Source organism: Oncorhynchus tshawytscha, unplaced genomic scaffold, assembly GCF_018296145.1.
Source record: "Oncorhynchus tshawytscha isolate Ot180627B unplaced genomic scaffold, Otsh_v2.0 Un_contig_8142_pilon_pilon, whole genome shotgun sequence".
NCBI classification, from domain to species: domain Eukaryota; kingdom Metazoa; phylum Chordata; class Actinopteri; order Salmoniformes; family Salmonidae; genus Oncorhynchus; species Oncorhynchus tshawytscha.
Genome location: NW_024609817.1, coordinates 141,880 through 165,022, shown reverse-complemented (window position 1 = coordinate 165,022; position 23,143 = coordinate 141,880). Strand labels below are relative to the sequence as shown.

At 42.9% G+C, this 23,143-nt stretch overlaps 1 protein-coding gene across 3 annotated transcripts in view; it reads left to right on the top strand.

Moving 5' to 3' along the window:
* The window catches only part of LOC112227843 (ankyrin repeat and death domain-containing protein 1A), a 32,852-nt gene that overhangs the window by 1,001 nt on the left and 8,708 nt on the right, over positions 1–23,143 (top strand). Inside the window, exons 2-4 of one of the 3 annotated variants that reach the window (XM_042318857.1) lie at positions 3,161–3,264; positions 17,178–17,276; positions 23,027–23,125. In XM_042318857.1, coding sequence (XP_042174791.1) covers positions 3,161–3,264; positions 17,178–17,276; positions 23,027–23,125 — 302 coding nt within the window. Of the gene's footprint in view, positions 1–3,160; positions 3,265–17,177; positions 17,277–22,590; positions 22,638–23,026; positions 23,126–23,143 lie in introns of those variants that run through there. The other 2 variants (XM_042318858.1, XM_042318859.1) reach the window with 2 other exon arrangements.

The following is a 23,143-nucleotide window of genomic DNA, read 5'->3' as shown; positions in this document are numbered from 1 at the left end:
ATGTTGTCTCATAAGAGAAACCAGCGTCTGTAGTCATAAAGAGTCTCAGAGTAAGAGTTCTGATCTAGGACCAGTTCCCCCCTTTCCATATAATCATATTAATTGTGATTAAAGGACTAAACTGATTCTAGATCAGCACTAAGACACTTCATGAATACAGTAGGAAGACTACACAGACCAAATCACAGTTATCAATATAGAAACAGTTCAGTCGCCCTCACATGTTTGCCATATCCAGTATGTTGTGTACGCAAAGTGGGAATGTAGTTCTACATGGATGTTTTCCCCAATGTTGATTTAACCGTTAAAAAGTTCCTGGGAGGTGAAACGACAGGCAGCTATGGCTCTTATAGGCACATACATACTGCAGTTGTACCAGTGATGGACAACCCATCGGGCACAACGCTGATGCAACAACAGAGAGTCTTTTCTGAGCCCTAAAAAATGATGGAACAATGGTTGTGTGAACGTTTTTGTGTAGACAAACTGCCCGTTGTATCACAAAATAAATATCATCTGTATCACAACCACTGTGTCAAATGTGTTTCAGGCTACATCAGTTGCCAACCTGAGTGAGAACAGGGCCTTAGGGACCTGCTGATGGCCGTTCATTCATCCTGACTATGGCTGCTTCTCAAATGTCACCAGTATAGTGCATTACTTATAGGCCCAGGTCAAAGGTAGTGCACTACGTAGAGAATAGGGTTCAATTTGGAATTCAGCCTATGATTGGAATTCAATCTGCTGGCCCTACAGCATTACCACAGTCTATAGAAAGACAGACATCAGGCCTCCCGAGTGGTGCTGTCACGCCCTGACCTTAGTTATTTTTGTTTTCTTTATTATTTTGGTTAGGTCAGGGTGTGCCGAGGGTGGTTTGTTTAGTTTTTGTATTGTCTAGGGTTTTTTGTATGTCTAGGGTTTTTTGTAAGTCTAGGTGTTTATATGTCTGTGGTTACCTAGATTGGTTCTCAATCAGAGGCAGCTGTTTATCATTGTCTCTGATTGGGGACCATATTTAGGTAGCCATATTCCTTGGGTAGTTTGTGGGTTCTTAGTCTATGTTTAGTTGCCTGTCTGCACTAGCCATATTAGCTTCACGGTTCGTTTTTGTTGTTTTGTTCAGTGTTTGTTCTTCCATTAAAAGAAGTATGTACTCTTATCACGCTGCGCCTTGGTCTCCTCCATACAACGACCGTGACAGAAGAACCCACCAAAAAAGGACCAAGCAGTGTGCTAAAGAGAAGTGGACATCCTGGACCCGGGAGAAAGAGGAGTGGAAGACATGGTCCTGGGAGGAAGTAATGGCTGGGGACAAGACTTGATACGAGGGGACACGGCTAGCACGGAAGCCCGAGAGGCAGCCCCAAGATTTTCTTGGGTGGGGCACACGAGGAGATTGCCTAAGTCAGGTTGGAAACCTGAGCCAACTCCTCGTGCTTACTGTGGGGAGCATGAGACTGGTCACGTACCGTGTTATGCAGAGATGCGCACAGTGTCTCCATTTCGCGTTCATAGCCCGGTGCGCTCTATTCCAGCTCCTCGCATTGGCCGGGCTAAAATGGGCATCCAGCCAGGAAGGAAGGTGCCGGCACAGCACTCCTGGTCTCCAGTATACCTCCTTGGACCAGGATATCCTGTGCCGGCTCTGCGCACTATGTCTCTGGTGAGTCTGCACAGACCAGTGCGCCCTGTGCCAGCGCCCTGTGCCAGCGCCCTGTGCCAGCGCCTTGTGCCAGCGCCCTGTGCCAGCGCCATGCATTTTCAGGGTGAAAATAAACATCCAGCCAGGATGGGTTGTCAGCTCTACAATCCAGACCTCCAGTGCGCCTGCACAGTCCAGTACGTCCTGTTCCTCTTCCCCATTCACTCGCCCTGAGGTGCGTGTCCCCAGCCCGGTACCACCAGTGCCGGCACCACACACCAGGCCTACAGTGCGCCTTGGCAGTCCAGAGCTTCCGACGACAGTACCCAGTCCGGAGCGTCCGGCGACAGTCCCCAGTCCGGAGCGTCCGGCGACAGTACCCAGTCCAGAGCGTCCGGCGACAGTACCCAGTCCGAAGCATCCAACGACGGGCCACAGTCCGGAACCTCCAACGACGGTCCCCAGTCCGGAACCTCCAGCGACGGTCCCCAGTCCGGAGCCTCCAGCGACGGTCCCCAGCCCGGAGCCTCCAGCGACGGTCCCCAGCCCGGAGCCTCCAGCGACGGTCCCCAGCCCGGAGCCTCCAGCGACGGTCCCCCGGAGCCGGAGCCTCCCATCCAACGACGCCAGCGACGGTCCCCAGTCCGGAGCCTCCAGCGACGGTCCCCAGTCCGGGGTCGCCAGCCCCAGTCCAGAACCTCCGGTCCCCAGTCCAGAACCTCCGGCGATGATCCACGCAGCGAGGGTCCGTGTAAAGAAGGGGAGCCTGGGGCCACCAAAGTTAGATCCGCAGTCCAGACCCTCCAGCATATGATCCAGGGTCAGTGCTACAAGGGCGGAGGGATCAGTGTAAAGAAGGGGGAGCGGTGTCCAGAACCAGAGCCGCCACCAAAGTTAGATGCGCACCCAGACCCTCACATATAGATTTAGGTTTGCGGCCGGGAGTCCGTACCTTTGGGGGGGTACTGTCACGCCCTGACCTTAGTTATCTTTACTTGGCTAGCTTTACTTGGCTCATCGCGCTCTAGCGACTCCTGCAGGCTGACCTCGGTCGTCAGTTGAACGGTGTTTCCTCTGACACATTGGTGCGGCTGGCTTCCGGGTTAAGCGTGTTAAGAAGTGCGGTTGATTTGGAGGACGCGTGACTCTGAGGTTTAGAGGACGCAAGGGGAAGAAAAGGGGTAAGAAAAAAGACAGGCATCAACATGAAGACAAATAAATACATTTGACAGATCAATCCATGGCTGAGGCCATCCATACATCACAAAATCCATTGGATAGATATTTAAGAGATAAGATTTACAATGGCGGCCTGGGAACAGTATGTTAACTACCTTGTTCAGGGACAGAATGACAGATTTTTACCTTGTCAGCTCGGGGATTTGATCTTGCAACCTTTCGGTTACTGGCCCAACGCTCTAACTACTAGGCTACCTGCCCCCTCCTTGTGAACAGAGCTAGAGCCTGATGCTTGTTTCTCCCATCCTCCTTTCCATGGCCCATGTCTGTTCACAGTGCTCCGGTCGGAGAAGGAATTCCACGATGCAGCAAAGAGGAACGACACGGACAAAATGAAAGAGCTGATGAAGAAAGGAGTGGACATCAAGGCCAAAAACAAAGTGAGTGCATGTACGGGATTGGAGAGCATACACACACAGTCACAGTCGTTGGCAGATACACACACATATGCACGCACACACTTAAACACAATAGTTTACCACTGTCAATTGAATACGGGATGCTATGCATGTTTTTCATCATAATGACTATTGTTGTGTTGAAACCTGACTGAAAGTGAGTTCACAAGAACTACTAATTCCACAAAACTTCTACTAAGCTGTACTAATTCTCATTAGTAAACCACAGTGCAAATACCCAGGAAGGATTTGATCTGACAGAGTCGATGCCAGTCAGTCAGTGCCACACTGCCAACGCTTTAGCAGCTGTAGCTTTGTTCCTGCCGTTTGTGCTTTGAAGAAAAGGAAACCAGCATCTTGTTGTCCCGGGAAAAGGATATGACCCGGATTTCACCTCACTGTGGTGAAATAACACCCTCTGACTTGTTTCTCTTGGCTAGCATGGCCCAAGGTTTCACCGCTAGGTCGTTAACTGTTTCTCACTCAATGTTCTTGCAAATAAGTTGCATAATAAAAGTGTTTTGGTTTTTTTTTGCAGTAAAATATAGCCTGCAACTTATGTTTTCTTCTCTGTGTTGTGATGAACTGAATTACCCTGCAGGGATCATAAAAGTATGAAGCTGTCTATGTGGTTATATAGTGGAAGTATCTTAACCTAGACTTTACATAACCTTTCAGAGCTGTTACTGTATCTGTTCCAGTGGAAAGGGAGAGAGCTTCTGTCTACCTCAAGCTTCTTTATCTGCATGCTCACGTCCACTGCAGATAAACCACCTTTCATACCTACATTATTGTTGTGTTTTATTTCATTCTGATTCAGAACACTTTATTGTCCTACATTGGGCGATTTGGTTTGCGGCTGTTAAACAACAATATGAAAGAACAGCTACACACTAAAAACACATCAAAAGCATTTCGCATTCAAATGTATTTTGCCATCCCCTCGATATGTTCTGCTGTTGTTACTCTCTCCTCTCTATCGTGTTGTTTCTCTCTCCTCTCTATCGTGTTGTTACTCTCTCCTCTCTATCGTGTTGTTTCTCTCTCCTCTCTATCGTGTTGTTTCTCTCTCCTCTCTATCGTGTTGTTTCTCTCTCCTCTCTATCGTGTTGTTTCTCTCTCCTCTCTATCGTGTTGTTTCTCTCTCCTCTCTATCGTGTTGTTTCTCTCTCCTCTCTATCGTGTTGTTTCTCTCTCCTCTCTATCGTGTTGTTACTCTCTCCTCTCTATCGTGTTGTTTCTCTCTCCTCTCTATCGTGTTGTTTCTCTCTCCTCTCTATCGTGTTGTTACTCTCTCCTCTCTATCGTGTTGTTTCTCTCTCCTCTCTATCGTGTTGTTTCTCTCTCCTCTATCGTGTTGTTTCTCTCTCCTCTCTATCGTGTTGTTTCTCTCTTCTCTATCGTGTTTTTCTCTCTCTCTATCGTGTTGTTTTCTCTCTCCTCTCTATCGTGTTGTTTCTCTCTCTCCTCTATCGTGTTGTTTCTCTCCTCTATCGTGTTGTTTCTCTCCTCTCTATTGTTTTCTCTCTCTCTCTATTGTTTTCTCTCTCCTCTCTATCGTTTGTTCTCTCCTCTCTATTGTTTTCTCTCTCCTCTCGTGTTGTTTTCTCTCTCCTCTCTATCGTGTTTTTTCTCTCTCTCTATCATGTTGTTTTCTCTCTCTCTCTATCGTGTTGTTTCTCTCTCCTCTCTATCGTGTTGTTTCTCTCTCCTCTCTATCGTGTTGTTTCTCTCTCCTCTCTATCGTGTTGTTTTCTCTCTCCTCTCTATCGTGTTGTTTCTCTCTCCTCTCTATCGTGTTGTTTCTCTCTCTCTCTATCGTGTTGTTTCTCTCTCCTCTATCGTGTTGTTTCTCTCTCCTCTCTATCGTGTTGTTTCTCTCTCCTCTCTATCGTGTTTTTCTCTCTCCTCTCTATCGTGTTGTTTCTCTCTCCTCTCTATCGTGTTGTTTCTCTCTCCTCTCTATCGTGTTGTTTCTCTCTCCTCTATCGTGTTGTTTCTCTCTCCTCTATCGTGTTGTTTCTCTCTCTCTCTATCGTGTTGTTTCTCTCTCCTCTCTATCGTGTTGTTTCTCTCTCTCTCTCTATCGTGTTTTTCTCCTCTCTATCGTGTTGTTTCTCTCTATCTATCGTGTTGTTTCTCTCTCTCTATCGTGTTGTTTCTCTCTCCTCTCTATCGTGTTGTTTCTCTCTCCTCTCTCTATTGTTTTTCTCTCTCTCTCTATCGTGTTGTTTCTCTCTCCTCTCTATCGTGTTTTTCTCTCTCCTCTCTATTGTTTTTTCTCTCTCCTCTCTATCGTGTTGTTTCTCTCTCCTCTCTATTGTTTTCTCTCTCCTCTCTATTGTTTTCTCTCTCCTCTCTATTGTTTTCTCTCTCTCTCTCTATCGTGTTGTTTCTCTCTCTCTATCGTGTTGTTTCTCTCTCCTCTCTATCGTGTTGTTTCTCTCTCCTCTCTATCGTGTTGTTTCTCTCTCCTCTATCGTGTTGTTTCTCTCTCCTCTATCGTGTTGTTTCTCTCTCCTCTATCGTGTTTTCTCTCTCTCTCTCTATTGTTTTCTCTCTCTCCTCTCTATCGTGTTGTTTCTCTCTCCTCTCTATTGTTTTCTCTCTCCTCTCTATTGTTTTCTCTCTCTCTCTATTGTTTTCTCTCTCTCTCTCTATTGTTTTTCTCTCTCCTCTCTATTGTTTTCTCTCTCCTCTCTATTGTTTTCTCTCTCCTCTCTATTGTTGTTTCTCTCTCTCTCTATTGTTTTCTCTCTCTCTCTATTGTTTTCTCTCTCCTCTCTATTGTTTTCTCTCTCCTCTCTATCGTGTTGTTTCTCTCTCCTCTCTATTGTTTTCTCTCTCCTATCTGTTGTTTTCTCTCTCCTCTCTATTGTTTTCTCTCTCCTCTCTATCGTGTTGTTTCTCTCTCCTCTCTATCGTGTTGTTTCTCTCTCTCTCTATTGTTTTCTCTCTCCTCTCTATTGTTTTCTCTCTCCTCTCTATTGTTTTCTCTCTCCTCTCTATTGTTTTCTCTCTCTCCTCTCTATTGTTTTCTCTCTCCTCTCTCTTGTTTTCTCTCTCCTCTCTCTTGTTTTCTCTCTCTCTCTCTATTGTTTTCTCTCTCCTCTCTATTGTTTTCTCTCTCCTCTCTATCGTGTTGTTTCTCTCTCCTCTCTATTGTTTTCTCTCTCCTCTCTATTGTTTTTCTCTCTCTCTCTATCGTGTTGTTTCTCTCTCTCTCTATTGTTTTCTCTCTCCTCTCTATTGTTTTTTCTCTCTCTCTCTATCGTGTTGTTTCTCTCCTCTCTATCGTGTTGTTTCTCTCTCCTCTCTATTGTTTTTCTCTCTCTCCTCTCTATTGTTTTCTCTCTCCTCTCTATTGTTTTCTCTCTCCTCTATTGTTTTCTCTCTCCTCTCTATTGTTTTCTCTCTCTCTCTCTATTGTTTTTCTCTCTCTCTCTATCGTGTTGTTTCTCTCTCCTCTCTATCGTGTTGTTTCTCTCTCCTCTCTATCGTGTTGTTTCTCTCTCCTCTCTATCGTGTTTTTCTCTTTCCTCTCTATTGTTTTCTCTCTCCTCTCTATTGTTTTCTCTCTCCTCTCTATTGTTTTCTCTCTCCTCTCTATTGTTTTCTCTCTCCTCTCTCTTTTCTCTCTCCTCTCTATCGTGTTGTTTTCTCTCTCCTCTCTATCGTGTTGTTTCTCTCTCTCTCTATCGTGTTGTTTCTCTCTCTCTCTATCGTGTTGTTTCTCTCTCCTCTATCGTGTTGTTTCTCTCTCCTCTATCGTGTTGTTTCTCTCTCTCTATCGTGTTGTTTCTCTCTCTCTATCGTGTTGTTTCTCTCTCTCTATCTGTTGTTTCTCTCTCTCTATCGTGTTTTCTCTCTCTCTCTCTCTATTGTTTTCTCTCTCTCTCTCTATCGTGTTGTTTCTCTCTCCTCTCTATTGTTTTCTCTCTCTCTCTCTATTGTTTTCTCTCTCCTCTCTATTGTTTTCTCTCTCCTCTCTATTGTTTTCTCTCTCCTCTCTATTGTTTTCTCTCTCTCTCTATCGTGTTGTTTCTCTCTCTCTCTCTATCGTGTTGTTTCTCTCTCCTCTATCGTGTTGTTTCTCTCTCTCTCTATCGTGTTGTTTCTCTCTCCTCTATCGTGTTTTTCTCTCTCTCTCTCTATTGTTTTCTCTCTCTCTCTCTATCGTGTTGTTTCTCTCTCCTCTCTATTGTTTTCTCTCCTCTCTATCGTGTTGTTTCTCTCTCCTCTCTATTGTTTTCTCTCTCCTCTCTATTGTTTTCTCTCTCTCTCTATTGTTTTCTCTCTCTCTCTATTGTTTTCTCTCTCCTCTCTATCGTGTTGTTTCTCTCTCCTCTCTATCGTGTTGTTTCTCTCTCCTCTCTATCGTGTTGTTTCTCTCTCCTCTCTATCGTGTTGTTTCTCTCTCCTCTATCGTGTTGTTTCTCTCTCCTCTCTGTTGTTTTCTCTCCTCTCGTGTTTTCTCTCCTCTCTATTGTTTTCTCTCTCTCCTCTCTATTGTTTTTCTCTCTCTCTCTATTGTTTTCTCTCTCCTCTCTATTGTTTTCTCTCTCTTCTCTCTATTGTTTTCTCTCTTCTCTCTATTGTTTTCTCTCTCCTCTCTATTGTTTTCTCTCTCCTCTCTATCGTGTTGTTTCTCTCTCCTCTCTATTGTTTTCTCTCTCCTCTCTATCGTGTTGTTTCTCTCTCCTCTCTATCGTGTTGTTTCTCTCTTCTCTCTATTGTTTTCTCTCTCTCCTCTCTATTGTTTTCTCTCTCCTCTCTATTGTTTTCTCTCTCCTCTCTATCGTGTTGTTTCTCTCTCCTCTCTATCGTGTTGTTTCTCTCTCCTCTCTATCGTGTTGTTTCTCTCTCCTCTCTATTGTTTTCTCTCTCTCCTCTCTATTGTTTTCTCTCTCCTCTCTTGTTTTCTCTCTCCTCTCTTGTTTTCTCTCTCCTCTCTCTTGTTTTCTCTCTCCTCTCTCTTGTTTTCTCTCTCCTCTCTCTTGTTTTCTCTCTCCTCTCTCTTGTTTTCTCTCTCTTCTCTCTATTGTTTTCTCTCTCCTCTCTATTGTTTTCTCTCTCCTCTCTATCGTGTTGTTTCTCTCTCTCTCTCTGTTGTTTTCTCTCTCTCTCTATTGTTTTCTCTCTCCTCTCTATCGTGTTGTTTCTCTCTCCTCTCTATTGTTTTTTTCTCTCCTCTCTATTGTTTTCTCTCTCTCCTCTCTATCGTGTTGTTTCTCTCCTCTCTATCGTGTTGTTTCTCTCTCCTCTCTATTGTTTTCTCTCTCCTCTCTATTGTTTTCTCTCTCCTCTCTATTGTTTTCTCTCTCTCTATTGTTTTCTCTCTCTCTCTCTATTGTTTTCTCTCTCCTCTCTATTGTTTTCTCTCTCCTCTCTATCGTGTTGTTTCTCTCTACTCTATCGTGTTGTTTCTCTCTCCTCTCTATCGTGTTGTTTCTCTCTCCTCTCTATCGTGTTGTTTCTCTCTCCTCTCTATCGTGTTGTTTCTCTTTCCTCTCTATTGTTTTCTCTCTCCTCTCTATTGTTTTCTCTCTCCTCTCTATTGTTTTCTCTCTCTCTCTATTGTTTTCTCTCTCCTCTCTATTGTTTTCTCTCTCTCTCTCTATCGTTTTCTCTCTCTCTCTCTATCGTTTTCTCTCTCCTCTCTATCGTGTTGTTTCTCTCTCCTCTCTATCGTGTTGTTTCTCTCTCCTCTCTATCGTGTTTTTCTCTCTCCTCTATCGTGTTGTTTCTCTCTCCTCTATCGTGTTGTTTCTCTCTCCTCTATCGTGTTGTTTCTCTCTCTCTATCGTGTTGTTTCTCTCTCTATCGTGTTGTTTCTCTCTCCTCTATCTGTTGTTTCTCTCCTCTATCGTGTTTTCTCTCTCTCCTCTCTATTGTTTTCTCTCTCTCTCTATCGTGTTGTTTCTCTCTCCTCTCTATCGTGTTGTTTCTCTCCTCTATCGTGTTTTCTCTCTCTCTCTATTGTTTTCTCTCTCTCTCTCTATCGTGTTGTTTCTCTCTCCTCTCTATTGTTTTCTCTCTCCTCTCTATTGTTTTCTCTCTCCTCTCTATTGTTTTCTCTCTCCTCTCTATTGTTTTCTCTCTCTCTCTATCGTGTTGTTTCTCTCTACTCTATCGTGTTGTTTCTCTCTCCTCTCTATCGTGTTGTTTCTCTCTCCTCTCTATCGTGTTGTTTCTCTCTCCTCTATCGTGTTGTTTCTCTCTCCTCTATCGTGTTGTTTCTCTCTCCTCTATCGTGTTTTCTCTCTCCTCTCTATTGTTTTCTCTCTCTCCTCTCTATCGTGTTTTCTCTCTCTCCTCTATCGTGTTTTCTCTCTCCTCTCTCTTGTTTTCTCTCTCCTCTCTATTGTTTTCTCTCTCCTCTCTATTGTTTTCTCTCTCCTCTCTATTGTTTTCTCTCTCCTCTCTCTTGTTTTCTCTCTCCTCTCTCTTGTTTTCTCTCTCCTCTCTCTTGTTTTCTCTCTCCTCTCTATCGTGTTTTCTCTCTCCTCTCTATCGTGTTGTTTTCTCTCTCCTCTCTATTGTGTTTTCTCTCTCCTCTCTATCGTGTTGTTTTCTCTCTCCTCTCTATCGTGTTGTTTTCTCTCTCCTCTCTATCGTGTTGTTTTCTCTCTCCTCTCTATCGTGTTGTTTTCTCTCTCCTCTCTATCGTGTTGTTTTCTCTCTCCTCTCTATCGTGTTGTTTTCTCTCTCCTCTCTATTGTGTTTCTTCTCTCCTCTCTATCGTGTTGTTTCTCTCTCCTCTATCGTGTTGTTTCTCTCTCCTCTATCGTGTTGTTTCTCTCTCCTCTCTCTATCGTGTTTTCTCTCTCTCCTCTCTATCGTGTTGTTTCTCTCTCCTCTCTATCGTGTTGTTTCTCTCTCCTCTCTATCGTGTTGTTTCTCTCTCTCTATCGTGTTGTTTCTCTCTCCTTTATCGTGTTGTTTCTCTCTCTCTCTATCGTGTTTTCTCTCTCTCCTCTCTATCGTGTTGTTTTCTCTCTCCTCTCTATTGTGTTTCTCTCTCCTCTCTATCGTGTTGTTTCTCTCTACTCTATCGTGTTGTTTCTCTCTACTCTATCGTGTTGTTTCTCTCTCCTCTCTATTGTTTTCTCTCTCCTCTCTATTGTTTTCTCTCTCCTCTCTATTGTTTTCTCTCTCCTCTCTATTGTTTTCTCTCTCCTCTCTATCGTGTTGTTTCTCTCTACTCTATCGTGTTGTTTCTCTCTCCTCTCTATCGTGTTGTTTCTCTCTCCTCTCTATCGTGTTGTTTCTCTCTCCTCTATCGTGTTGTTTCTCTCTCCTCTATCGTGTTGTTTCTCTCTCCTCTATCGTGTTTTCTCTCTCTCCTCTCTATTGTTTTCTCTCTCTCCTCTCTATCGTGTTGTTTCTCTCTCCTCTCTATTGTTTTCTCTCTCCTCTCTATTGTTTTCTCTCTCCTCTCTATTGTTTTCTCTCTCCTCTCTATTGTTTTCTCTCTCCTCTCTATTGTTTTCTCTCTCCTCTCTATTGTTTTCTCTCTCCTCTCTATCGTGTTGTTTCTCTCTCCTCTCTATTGTTTTCTCTCTCCTCTCTATTGTTTTCTCTCTCCTCTCTATTGTTTCTCTCTCCTCTCTATCGTGTTGTTTCTCTCTCCTCTCTATCGTGTTTTCTCTCTCTCCTCTCTATCGTGTTGTTTCTCTCTCCTCTCTATCGTGTTGTTTCTCTCTCTCTCTATTGTTTTCTCTCTCCTCTCTATTGTTTTCTCTCTCTCTCTATTGTTTTCTCTCTCCTCTCTATTGTTTTCTCTCTCCTCTCTATTGTTTTCTCTCTCCTCTCTATTGTTTTCTCTCTCCTCTCTATTGTTTTCTCTCTCCTCTCTATTGTTTTCTCTCTCCTCTCTATTGTTTTCTCTCTCCTCTCTATCGTGTTGTTTCTCTCTCCTCTCTATTGTTTTCTCTCTCCTCTCTATTGTTTTCTCTCTCCTCTCTATCGTGTTGTTTCTCTCTCTCTCTATTGTTTTCTCTCTCTTCTCTCTATTGTTTTCTCTCTCCTCTCTATCGTGTTGTTTCTCTCTCCTCTCTATCGTGTTGTTTCTCTCTTCTCTCTATTGTTTTCTCTCTCTTCTCTCTATTGTTTTCTCTCTTCTCTCTATTGTTTTCTCTCTCCTCTCTATTGTTTTCTCTCTCCGCTCTATCGTGTTGTTTCTCTCTCCTCTCTATTGTTTTCTCTCTCCTCTCTATCGTGTTGTTTCTCTCTCCTCTCTATTGTTTTCTCTCTCTCCTCTCTATCGTGTTGTTTCTCTCCTCTCTATCGTGTTGTTTCTCTCTCCTCTCTATTGTTTTCTCTCTCCTCTCTATTGTTTTCTCTCTCCTCTCTATCGTGTTGTTTCTCTCCTCTCTATCGTGTTGTTTCTCTCTCCTCTCTATTGTTTTCTCTCTCCTCTCTATTGTTTTCTCTCTCCTCTCTATTGTTTTCTCTCTCTTCTCTATTGTTTTCTCTCTCCTCTCTATCGTGTTGTTTCTCTCTCTCTATCGTGTTGTCTCTCTCTCTCTATCGTGTTGTTTCTCTCTCCTCTCTATCGTGTTGTTTCTCTCTCCTCTCTATCGTGTTGTTTCTCTTTCCTCTCTATTGTTTTCTCTCTCCTCTCTATTGTTTTCTCTCTCCTCTCTATTGTTTTCTCTCTCCTCTCTATTGTTTTCTCTCTCCTCTCTATCGTTTTCTCTCTCTCTCTATCGTGTTGTTTCTCTCTCCTCTCTATCGTGTTGTTTCTCTCTCCTCTCTATCGTGTTGTTTCTCTCTCCTCTATCGTGTTGTTTCTCTCTCCTCTATCGTGTTGTTTCTCTCTCCTCTATCGTGTTGTTTCTCTCTCCTCTATCGTGTTGTTTCTCTCTCCTCTATCGTGTTGTTTCTCTCTCTATCGTGTTGTTTCTCTCCTCTATCGTGTTTTCTCTCTCTCCTCTCTATTGTTTTCTCTCTCTCTCTCTATCGTGTTGTTTCTCTCTCCTCTCTATTGTTTTCTCTCTCCTCTCTATTGTTTTCTCTCTCTCTCTATTGTTTTCTCTCTCCTCTCTATTGTTTTCTCTCTCTCTCTATCGTGTTGTTTCTCTCTCCTCTCTATCGTGTTGTTTCTCTCTCCTCTATCGTGTTGTTTCTCTCTCCTCTATCGTGTTGTTTCTCTCTCCTCTATCGTGTTTTCTCTCTCTCTCTCTATTGTTTTCTCTCTCTCTCTCTATCGTGTTGTTTCTCTCTCCTCTCTATTGTTTTCTCTCTCCTCTCTATCGTGTTGTTTCTCTCTCCTCTCTATTGTTTTTCTCTCTCTCTCTCTATTGTTTTCTCTCTCTCTCTATTGTTTTTCTCTCTCCTCTCTATCGTGTTGTTTCTCTCTCCTCTCTATCGTGTTGTTTCTCTCTCCTCTCTATCGTGTTGTTTCTCTCTCCTCTCTATCTGTTGTTTCTCTCTCCTCTATCGTGTTGTTTCTCTCTCTCTATCGTGTTGTTTCTCTCTCCTCTGTCGTGTTTTCTCTCTCTCCTCTCTATTGTTTTCTCTCTCTCTTCTCTATCGTGTTGTTTCTCTCTCCTCTCTATCGTGTTTTCTCTCTCCTCTCTATTGTTTTCTCTCTCCTCTCTATTGTTTTCTCTCTCCTCTCTATTGTTTTCTCTCTCCTCTCTATCGTGTTGTTTCTCTCTCCTCTCTATCGTGTTTTCTCTCTCTCTCCTCTCTATCGTGTTGTTTCTCTCTCCTCTCTATCGTGTTGTTTCTCTCCTCTCTATTGTTTTCTCTCTCTCTGTTGTTTCTCTCTCTCTCTCTATTGTTTTCTCTCTCTCTCTCTCTATTGTTTTCTCTCTCCTCTCTATTGTTTTCTCTCTCCTCTCTATTGTTTTCTCTCTCCTCTCTATCGTGTTGTTTCTCTCTCCTCTCTATTGTTTTCTCTCTCCTCTCTATTGTTTTCTCTCTCTCCTCTCTATCGTGTTGTTTCTCTCTCCTCTCTATTGTTTTTCTCTCTCTCTATTGTTTTCTCTCTCCTCTCTATCGTGTTGTTTCTCTCTCCTCTCTATTGTTTTCTCTCTCCTCTCTATTGTTTTTCTCTCTCTCTCTCTATCGTGTTGTTTCTCTCTCTCTCTATCGTGTTGTTTCTCTCTCCTCTATCGTGTTTTCTCTCTCTCTCTATCGTGTTGTTTCTTCTCTCTCTCTCTCTATTGTTTTCTCTCTCCTCTCTATTGTTTTCTCTCTCCTCTCTATCGTGTTTCTCTCTCTCTTTCTTTCTCTCTCTCTCTATCGTGTTGTTTCTCTCTCCTCTCTATCGTGTTGTTTCTCTCTCCTCTCTATTGTTTTCTCTCTCTCCTCTCTATCGTGTTGTTTCTCTCTCCTCTCTATTGTTTTCTCTCTCCTCTCTATTGTTGTTTCTCTCTCTCTCTATCGTGTTGTTTCTCTCTCCTCTCTATCGTGTTGTTTCTCTCTCCTCTCTATCGTGTTGTTTCTCTCTCCTCTCTATCGTGTTGTTTCTCTCTCTCTCTATCGTGTTGTTTCTCTATCTCTCCTCTCTATTGTTTTCTCTCTCTCCTCTCTATTGTTTTCTCTCTCTCTCTATTGTTTTCTCTCTCCTCTCTATTGTTTTCTCTCTCTCTCTATTGTTTTCTCTCTCCTCTCTATTGTTTTCTCTCTCTCTCTATCGTGTTGTTTCTCTCTCTCTCTCTATTGTTTTCTCTCTCTCTCTCTCTCTCGTGTTGTTTCTCTCTCCTCTCTATTGTTTTCTCTCTCCTCTCTATTGTTTTTCTCTCTCCTCTCTATCGTGTTGTTTCTCTCTCCTCTCTATTGTTTTCTCTCTCCTCTCTATTGTTTTTCTCTCTCTCCTCTCTATCGTGTTGTTTCTCTCTCTCTCTATCGTGTTGTTTCTCTCTCTCTCTCTCTGTTTTTCTCTCTCCTCTCTATCGTGTTGTTTCTCTCTCTCTCTATTGTTTTCTCTCTCCTCTCTGTTGTTTCTCTCTCCTCTCTATCGTGTTGTTTCTCTCTCCTCTCTATCGTGTTGTTTCTCTCTCCTCTCTATCGTGTTGTTTCTCTCTCCTCTCTATCGTGTTGTTTCTCTCTCCTCTCTATTGTTTTCTCTCTCTCCTCTCTATCGTGTTGTTTCTCTCTCCTCTCTATTGTTTTCTCTCTCTCCTCTCTATTGTTTTCTCTCTCCTCTCTATTGTTTTCTCTCTCCTCTCTATCGTGTTGTTTCTCTCTCCTCTCTATCGTGTTGTTTCTCTCTCCTCTCTATCGTGTTGTTTCTCTCTCCTCTCTATCGTGTTGTTTCTCTCTCCTCTCTATCGTGTTGTTTCTCTCTCCTCTCTATCGTGTTGTTTCTCTCTCCTCTCTATCGTGTTGTTTCTCTCTCCTCTCTATCGTGTTGTTTCTCTCTCCTCTCTATCGTGTTGTTTCTCTCTCCTCTCTATTGTTTTCTCTCTCCTCTCTATTGTTTTTCTCTCTCCTCTCTATTGTGTTTTCTCTCTCCTCTCTATTGTGTTTTCTCTCTCCTCTCTATTGTGTTTTCTCTCTCCTCTCTATTGTGTTTTCTCTCTCCTCTCTATTGTGTTTTCTCTCTCCTCTCTATTGTGTTTTCTCTCTCCTCTCTATTGTGTTTTCTCTCTCCTCTCTGTTGTTTCTCTCTCCTCTCTATCGTGTTGTTTCTCTCTCTCCTCTCTATCGTGTTGTTTCTCCCTCTCCTCTCTATCGTGTTGTTTCTCTCTCTCCTCTCTATCGTGTTGTTTCTCTCTCTCCTCTCTATCGTGTTGTTTCTCTCTCCTCTCTATCGTGTTGTTTCTCTCTCCTCTCTTGTTTTCTCTCTCCTCTCTTGTTTTTCTCTCTCTCTCTCTCTATTGTTTTCTCTCTCTCTATTGTTTTCTCTCTCTATTGTTTTCTCTCTCCTCTCTATTGTTTTCTCTCTCTATTCTCTCTCCTCTCTATTGTTTTCTCCTCTCTCTCTCTCCTCTATCGTGTTTTCTCTCTCCTCTCTATCGTGTTTTCTCTCTCTCTCTCTATCGTGTTGTTTCTCTCTCTCTCTCTATTGTTTTCTCTCTCTCTCTATCGTGTTGTTTCTCTCTCCTCTCTATTGTTTTTTCTCTCTTTTCTCTCTCTATCGTGTTTTCTCTCTCCTCTCTATTGTTTTCTCTCTCTCTCTGTTTTCTCTCTCTCTATTGTTTTCTCTCTCCTCTATCGTGTTGTTTTCTCTCTCCTCTCTATTGTTTTCTCTCTCTCTCTATCGTGTTGTTTTCTCTCTCCTCTCTATTGTTTTCTCTCTCCTCTCTATCGTGTTGTTTTCTCTCTCTCTCTATCGTGTTGTTTCTCTCTCCTCTCTATCGTGTTGTTCTCTCTCTCTCTCTCTGTTGTTTCTCTCTCTCCTCTATTGTTTTTCTCTCTCTCTCTCTATTGTTTTTCTCTCTATTGTTTTCTCTCTCTCTCTATTGTTTTCTCTCTCCTCTCTCGTTTTTTCTCTCTCTCCTCTATTGTTTTCTCTCTCCTCTATCTGTTGTTTTCTCTCCTCTCTATTGTTTTCTCTCTCTCTCTATCGTGTTGTTTTCTCTCTCTCTCTCTATTGTTTTCTCTCTCCTCTCTATGTGTTTTCTCTCTCCTCTCTATCGTGTTCTCTCTCTCTCTCTCTCTATGTGTTGTTTTCTCTCCTCTCTATCGTGTTGTTTCTCTCTCTCTCTCTATCGTGTTTTCTCTCTCCTCTCTCTCTGTTTGTTTTCTCTCTCTCTCTCTCTCTATTGTTTTCTCTCTCCTCTATCGTGTTGTTTCTCTCTCTCCTCTCTCTATCGTGTTTTTCTCTCCTCTCTATTGTTTTCTCTCTCTCTCTATCGTGTTTTTCTCTCTCCTCTCTTGTTTTCTCTCTCTCTCTCTATCGTGTTGTTTTCTCTCTCTCTCTATTGTTTTCTCTCTCCTCTCTATTGTTTTCTCTCTCCTCTCTATCGTGTTGTTTTCTCTCTCCTCTCTATTGTTTTCTCTCTCTCTCTATCTGTTGTTTTCTCTCTCCTCTCTATCGTGTTGTTTTCTCTCTCCTCTCTATCGTGTTGTTTCTCTCTCTCTCTCTCTATCGTGTTGTTTCTCTCTCTCCTCTCTATCGTGTTTTTTCTCTCTCCTCTCTATCGTGTTGTTTCTCTCTCTCTCTCTCTCTCCTCTCTCATGTTTTCTCTCTCTCTCTATTGTTTTCTCTCTCCTCTATCGTGTTTTCTCTCTCTCTCTCTCTTGTTTTCTCTCTCCTCTATCGTGTTGTTTTCTCTCTCCTCTCTATTGTTTTCTCTCTCCTCTCTCTTGTTTTCTCTCTCCTCTCTCTTGTTTTCTCTCTCTCTCTCTCTCTCCTCTCTGTTGTTTTCTCTCTCCTCTCTCTTGTTTTCTCTCTCCTCTCTCTCTCTCCTCTCTATTGTTTTTCTCTCTCTCCTCTCTATTGTTTTCTCTCTCTCTCTCTATCGTGTTGTTTCTCTCTCTCTCTCTCCTCGTGTTGTTTTCTCTCTCCTCTCTATCGTGTTTTTTCTCTCTCCTCTATTGTTTTCTCTCTCCTCTCTATCGTGTTTTCTCTCTCCTCTCTATTGTTTTCTCTCTCCTCTATCGTTTTCTCTCTCTCCTCTATCTGTTTTCTTTCTCTCTCTCTCTCTATCGTGTTTTTTCTCTCTCCTCTCTCTCTCCTCTATCGTGTTGTTTTCTCTCTCCTCTCTATTGTTTTCTCTCTCCTCTCTTTGTTTTCTCTCTCCTCTCTATTGTTTTCTCTCTCCTCTCTATCGTTTTCTCTCTCCTCTCTATCGTTTTCTCTCTCCTCTCTATCGTGTTGTTTCTCTCTCTCCTCTCTATCGTGTTGTTTCTCCTCTCTATTGTGTTTCTCTCACTCCTGATCTCTCACCATTCTCATTATGTTTTCTCTCTCTTCCTCCTCTCGCTCTCCACAGAAAGGCCGTACAGCGCTGCACTGGGCGGCAGGGGCTGGGAACGAGCAGGCTCTACGTCTGTTACTAGACCATAATAATGAGGTGGATGTGGAGGACAGTGTAGGTACACACACACGCTCACACTCACGTTTACACTCACACTCATGTTTACACTCACACTCACAAACACACACTCACACTCATACAGACAGTATTGTATTGTGGGCTATGGCCTCACAAAGTTTATTGCAGTTACTCAGCCTTGATCTGCATTTTCTAATGAACTGTGTGTAAAATTGCTCATAACATCCCACCTTTGTTAATGAGCCCTAGAGACAACTCTGTCTCTGTAATGCAGTTCATTTGGGTGTATAATGAGGAAACAGGTAGAGACACCTTCATATTCATCAGCGTATACGTGGGGGGTTGTAGAAATGACCTTACTCAGTGTTTCTTGTCTGGTTCTCTGCACAGGCACACACAAAAGTGCATGCTCGCACCCACACACACACACACGTATGTGCGCACACACACACACACACACAGTAAACACCCTTTGTCTCAGGACACTGGCATTATGACTGTGATGATGAATATTTCATCAAACACAAGTAAGACACAGACAGGCAGTCTAAATGGTGATTTAATGTGTTTTGCCACTGCAATGTGTTGACTGCGTCCTGCTTGTGCTACTGCAATATTCTTAATTACAACAGACATAAGGTTGTAGCCTACATTCTAAATTAACCTACAAAATATTCAGACCCGTTGACTTTTTAAACATTTTGTTACGTTACTGCCTTATTCTAAAATGGATTAAACTGTTTTAATTCCTTTTCAATCCACACAAAATAGCCTGTAATAACAAGGAATAAACAGATTTCTATAAATGTTGAAATAAACTGAAATATCACATTTACATAAGTATTCAGACCCTTTACTCAGTACTTTGTTGGAGCACCTTTGGCAGCGATTACAGCCTTGAGACTTCTTGGGTAGGACACTACAAGCTTGGCACACCTATATTTGGGGAGTTTCTCCCATTTTTCTCTGCAGATCCTCTCAAGATCTGTCAGGTTGGAGGGGGAGCGTCGCTGCACAGCTATTTTCAGGTCTCTCCAGAGATGTTAGATTAGGTTCAAGCCCGGGCTCTGGCTTGGCCACCCAAGGACATTCAGAGATTTGCCCGAAGCCACTCCTGCGTTGCCTTGACTATGTGCTTGGGATCGATGAGCTGTTGGAAGGTGAACCTTCACCCCAGTCTGAGGTCCTGAGCGCTCTAGAGCAGATTTTCATCAAGGATCTCTCTGTACTTTGCTCCGTTATTCTTTCTCTTGATCCTGACTAGTCTCCCAGTCCCTGCCGCTGAAAACATCCCCAAAGCATGATGCTGCCTCCACCATGCTTCACCGTAGGGATGGTGCCAGGATTCCTCCAGACGTGAAGCTTGGCATTCAGGTCAAAGAGTTCAATCTTGTTTTCATCAGACCAGAGAATCTTGTTTCTCATGGTCTGAGAGTCCTGTAGGTGCCTTTTTGCAAACTCTAAGTTACCTGTCTTCTGCAAACTCTAAGTTACCTGTCTTTTCTGAATGACTACCTCCTCTCTTTACCCCACACATACAATTATATGTAAGGTCCCTGAGTCGAGCGGTGAATTTCCAACACAGATTCAATGGCAAAGACCAAGGAAATGTTAAATGTCTTGCAAAGAAGGGATTTGAGTAAAACAAAAAGCAGACATGGAATATCCTTTTGAGCAGATACAGGCATCTTTCCTAACTCAGTTGCCGGAGAGGATGGAAACCACTCAGGGATTTCACCATGAGGCCAATGGTGACTATAAAACAGTTAGAGTTGAATGGCTGTGATAGGAGTAAACTGAGGATGGATCAACAACATTGTAGTTACTCCACAATACTAACCTAAATGACAGAGTGAACACAACATGCCAACCACTTTGAAGCTGCAAAATATTTTTTCTTGTGAAACAAACAAGAAATAAGACAAAAAAACAACTTGAGCGTGCATAACTAACTAAAACTTTGTAGAGCCACCTTTTGCAGAAATTACAGATACAAGTCTCTTGGGATATGTCTCTATAAGCTTGGCACATCTTGCCACTGGGAGTTTTGCAAAACTGCTCCATCTCCTTCAATTTGGTTGTGTTCCGTTGGTGTACAGCAATCTTTAAGTCATACCACAGATTCTCAATTGGATTGAGGTCTGGGCTTTGACTAGGCCATTCCAATACAATTAAATGTTTCCCCTTAAACCACTCGAGTGTTGCTTTAGCAGTATGCTTAGGGCCATTGTCCTGCTGGATGGTGAACCTCTCAAATCTCTGGAAGACTGAAACAGGTTTCCCTCAAGAATTTCCCTGTATTTAGTGCCATCCATCATTCCTTCAATTCTGACAAGTTTCCCAGTCCCTGCCGATAAAAAAACATGGTTATTTAAAAATGTTTTAACCAGGTAGGCCAGTTGAGAACAAGTTCTCATTTACAACTGCAACCTGGCCAAGATAAAGCAAAGCAGTGCAACAAAAAAGAGTTACACCTGGGATAAACAAAAGTACAATCAATAACAGAATAGAAATATATATATATATATATATACCGTGTGTGCAAATGGAGTATGGAGGTAAGGCAATAAATAGGCAATAGTAGTGAAGTAATTACAATTTAGCAAATTAACACTGGAGTGATAGATGTGCAGATGATGATGTGCAAGTAGAAATACTGGTGTGCAAAAGAGGTAGGTAGTTGGATTGGCTATTACAGATGGGCTGTGTACAGCTGCAGTGATTGGTAAGCTGCTCAGATAGCTGATGCTTAAAGTTATTGAGGGAGACATAAGTTTCCAACTTCAGCGATTTTTGCAGCATAGAACTGGAAGGAAAGGCGGCCAAAGGAGTTGTTGGCTTTGGGGATGACCAGTGAGATACACCTGCTGGAGCGTGTGCTATGGGTGGGTGTTGTTATGGTGACCAGTGAGATGAGGCAGAGCTTTACCTAGCAAAGACTTATAGATGACCTGGAGCCAGTGGGTCAGCCGAATATGTAGCGAGGGCCAGCCGATGAGAGCATACAGGACGCAGTGATGGGTGGTATATGGGGCTTGGTGACAAAACGGATGGCACGGTGATAGACTGCATCCAGTTTGCTGAGTTGGTGTGTTGGAGGCTATTTTGTAGATGACATCGCCGAAGTCGAGGATCGGTAGGATAGTCAGTTTTACGAGGGTATGTTTGGCAGCGTGAGTGAAGGAGGCTTTGTTGTGAAATAGATTCTAGATTTAATTTTGGATTGGAGATGCTTAATATGAGTCTGGAAGGAGAGTTTACAGTCTAGCCATACACCTAGGTATTTGTAGTTGTCCACATATTCTAAGTCAGAACCGTCCAGAGTAATGACGCAAGTCGGTCGAGCGGGTGCGAGCAGCGATCGGTTGAAGAGCATGTATTTAGTTTTACTAGCGTTTAAGAGCAGTTGGAGGCCACAGAAGGAGTGTTGTATGGCATTGAAGCTCGTTTGGAGGTTTGTTAACACAGTGTCCAAAGAAGGGCTAGAAGTATACAGAATGGTGTCGTCTGCGTAGAGGTGGATCAAGGAATCACCCGCAGCAAGAGCGACATCATTGATATAGACAGAGAAAAGTCGGCCCGAGAATTGAACCCTGTGGTACCCCCATAGAGACTGCCAGAGGTCTGGACAACAGGCCCTCCGATTTGACACACTGAATTCTATCTGAGAAGTAGTTGGTGAACCAGGTGAGGCAGTCATTTGAGAAACCAAGGCTGTTGAGTCTACCGATGAGGATACGGTGAGTGACAGAGTCGAAAGCCTTGGCCAGGGCGATGAAGACGGCTGCACAGTACTGTCTTTTATCGATGGCGGTTATGATATCGTTTAGTATCTCAGAGTGATGAGAGGTGTTGGGTTTGCGCCAGATATAGCGTTTTCCTTGATGGCCAAAAAGCTACATTTTAGTCTCATCTGACCAGAGTACCTTTCTTCCATATGTTTGGGGAGTCGCCCACGTGCCTTTTGGCAAACACCAAACGTGTTTGCTTATTTTTGTTCTTTAAGCAATGGCTTTTTTTTGCCAGCTCTGTGGAGTGTACTGCTTAAAGTGGTCCTATGGACAGATACTCCTATCGCCGCTGTGGAGCTTTGCAGCTCCTTCCTATCTTTGTTCTCTTTGTTGCCTGTCTGATTAATGCCCTCCTTGCCTGGTCCATGAGTTTTGGTGGGCGGCCCTCTCTTGGCATGTTTGTTGTGGTGCCATATTCTTTCCATTTTTTAATAATGGATTTAATGGTGCTCCGTGGGATGTTCAAAGTTTCAGATAGTTTTTTGTAACCCTGATCTATACTTCTCCACAACTTTGTCCCTGACCTGTTTGGAGAGCTCCTTGGTCTTCATGGTGCCGCTTGCTTGGTGGTGCCCCTTGCTTAGTGAAGTTGCAGACTCTGGGGTCTTTCAGAACAGGTGTATATATACTGAGATCACGTGACAGATCATGTGACACTTAGATTGCACACAGGTGGACTTTATTTAACTAGTTATGTTACTTCTGAAGGTAATTGGTTGCACCAGATCTTATTTAGGGGCTTCATAGAAAAGGGGGGGAATTCATATGCACGCACCACTTTTCAGTTTTTTATTTTTTATTTTTTAAACAAGTTATTTTTTAAATTTCACTTCCCCAATTTGGACTATTTTGTGTATGTCCATTACATGAAATCCAAATAAAAATGTATTTAAATTACAGGTTGTAATACAGCAAAATAGGAAAAATGCCAAGGGGGATGAATACTTTTGCAAGGCACTGTATGCTTGTCATAGGCAAGGACTAGTTAGTTTACAATGAAGTTAAGCACAGGCAACATCCTAGAAGAACCTGGCTAAATCTGCTTTCTAACAGACACTGGGTGTAACAATGTGCGCTGAGAGTCGGGAAGCAAGTTCAGGGAGTGTTTTAATAAAATAAACGGAACATAATACAAAGCAAGAACCACTAACAGCACACAGACATAATACCGAAACAATGACGCCTGGGGAAGGAACCAAAGGGAGTGACATATATAGGGAAGGTAATCAGGAAAGTGATGGAGTCCAGGTGAGTCTGACGACACGCAGGTGCGCCTAACGATGGTGACAGGTGTGCGCCATAACGAGCAGCCTGGTGACCTAGAGGCCGGAGAGGGAGCACACTTGACACTGAGAGACAAATTCCCCTTTCAGCAGGACAATAACCTGAAACACAAGGCCAAATATACACTGGAGTTGCCTACCAAGACAACATTGAATGTTCCTGAGTGGCCTACTGTAGTTACAGCTTTGACTTAAATCGGCTTGAAAATCTATGGAAAGACTTGAAACTGGCTGTCTAGCAATGATCAACAATCAACTTGACAGAGCTTGAAGAATCTTTCAAATAATAATGTGCAAATATTGTACAATCCATGTGTTCTCAGGTGTGATTCTAACATGTATTGACTCATGGGTGTGAACACTTATGTAAATTTGATATTTTTGTATTTAATTAACAATAAATTAGCAACATTTTCTAAAAACATGTTTTCACTTTGTTGTTATGGGGTATTGTGTTAAGATGGGTGAAAAAAGCAACAATTTTATCCATGTTGAATATCAGGCTTTAAAACAACATTTGGAATTAGTCAAGGGGGGAAAATACTTCCTGAAGGCACTGTATATATTATATATGAGGCAGAGATGTAGGCTACATAATCATGGAGATCAAATTGGCTGTGAGTCCAGAAGAGGGTGAGTAAAGTGAACAGCAGCAGATACTTAGAAAATGTGTGTGTTCATTCTATTTCTACAACATGCTGTCCCTTCTCAGTTTGGTATGAATCCTCTGCTGCTGGCAGCCTGGTTCGGTCGCCTCAAGATCCTACAGATCCTCGTGGCCTCTGGCGCAAAGCTCAACTGTGAAAACAAAGTAAGTTATTCAATTAAT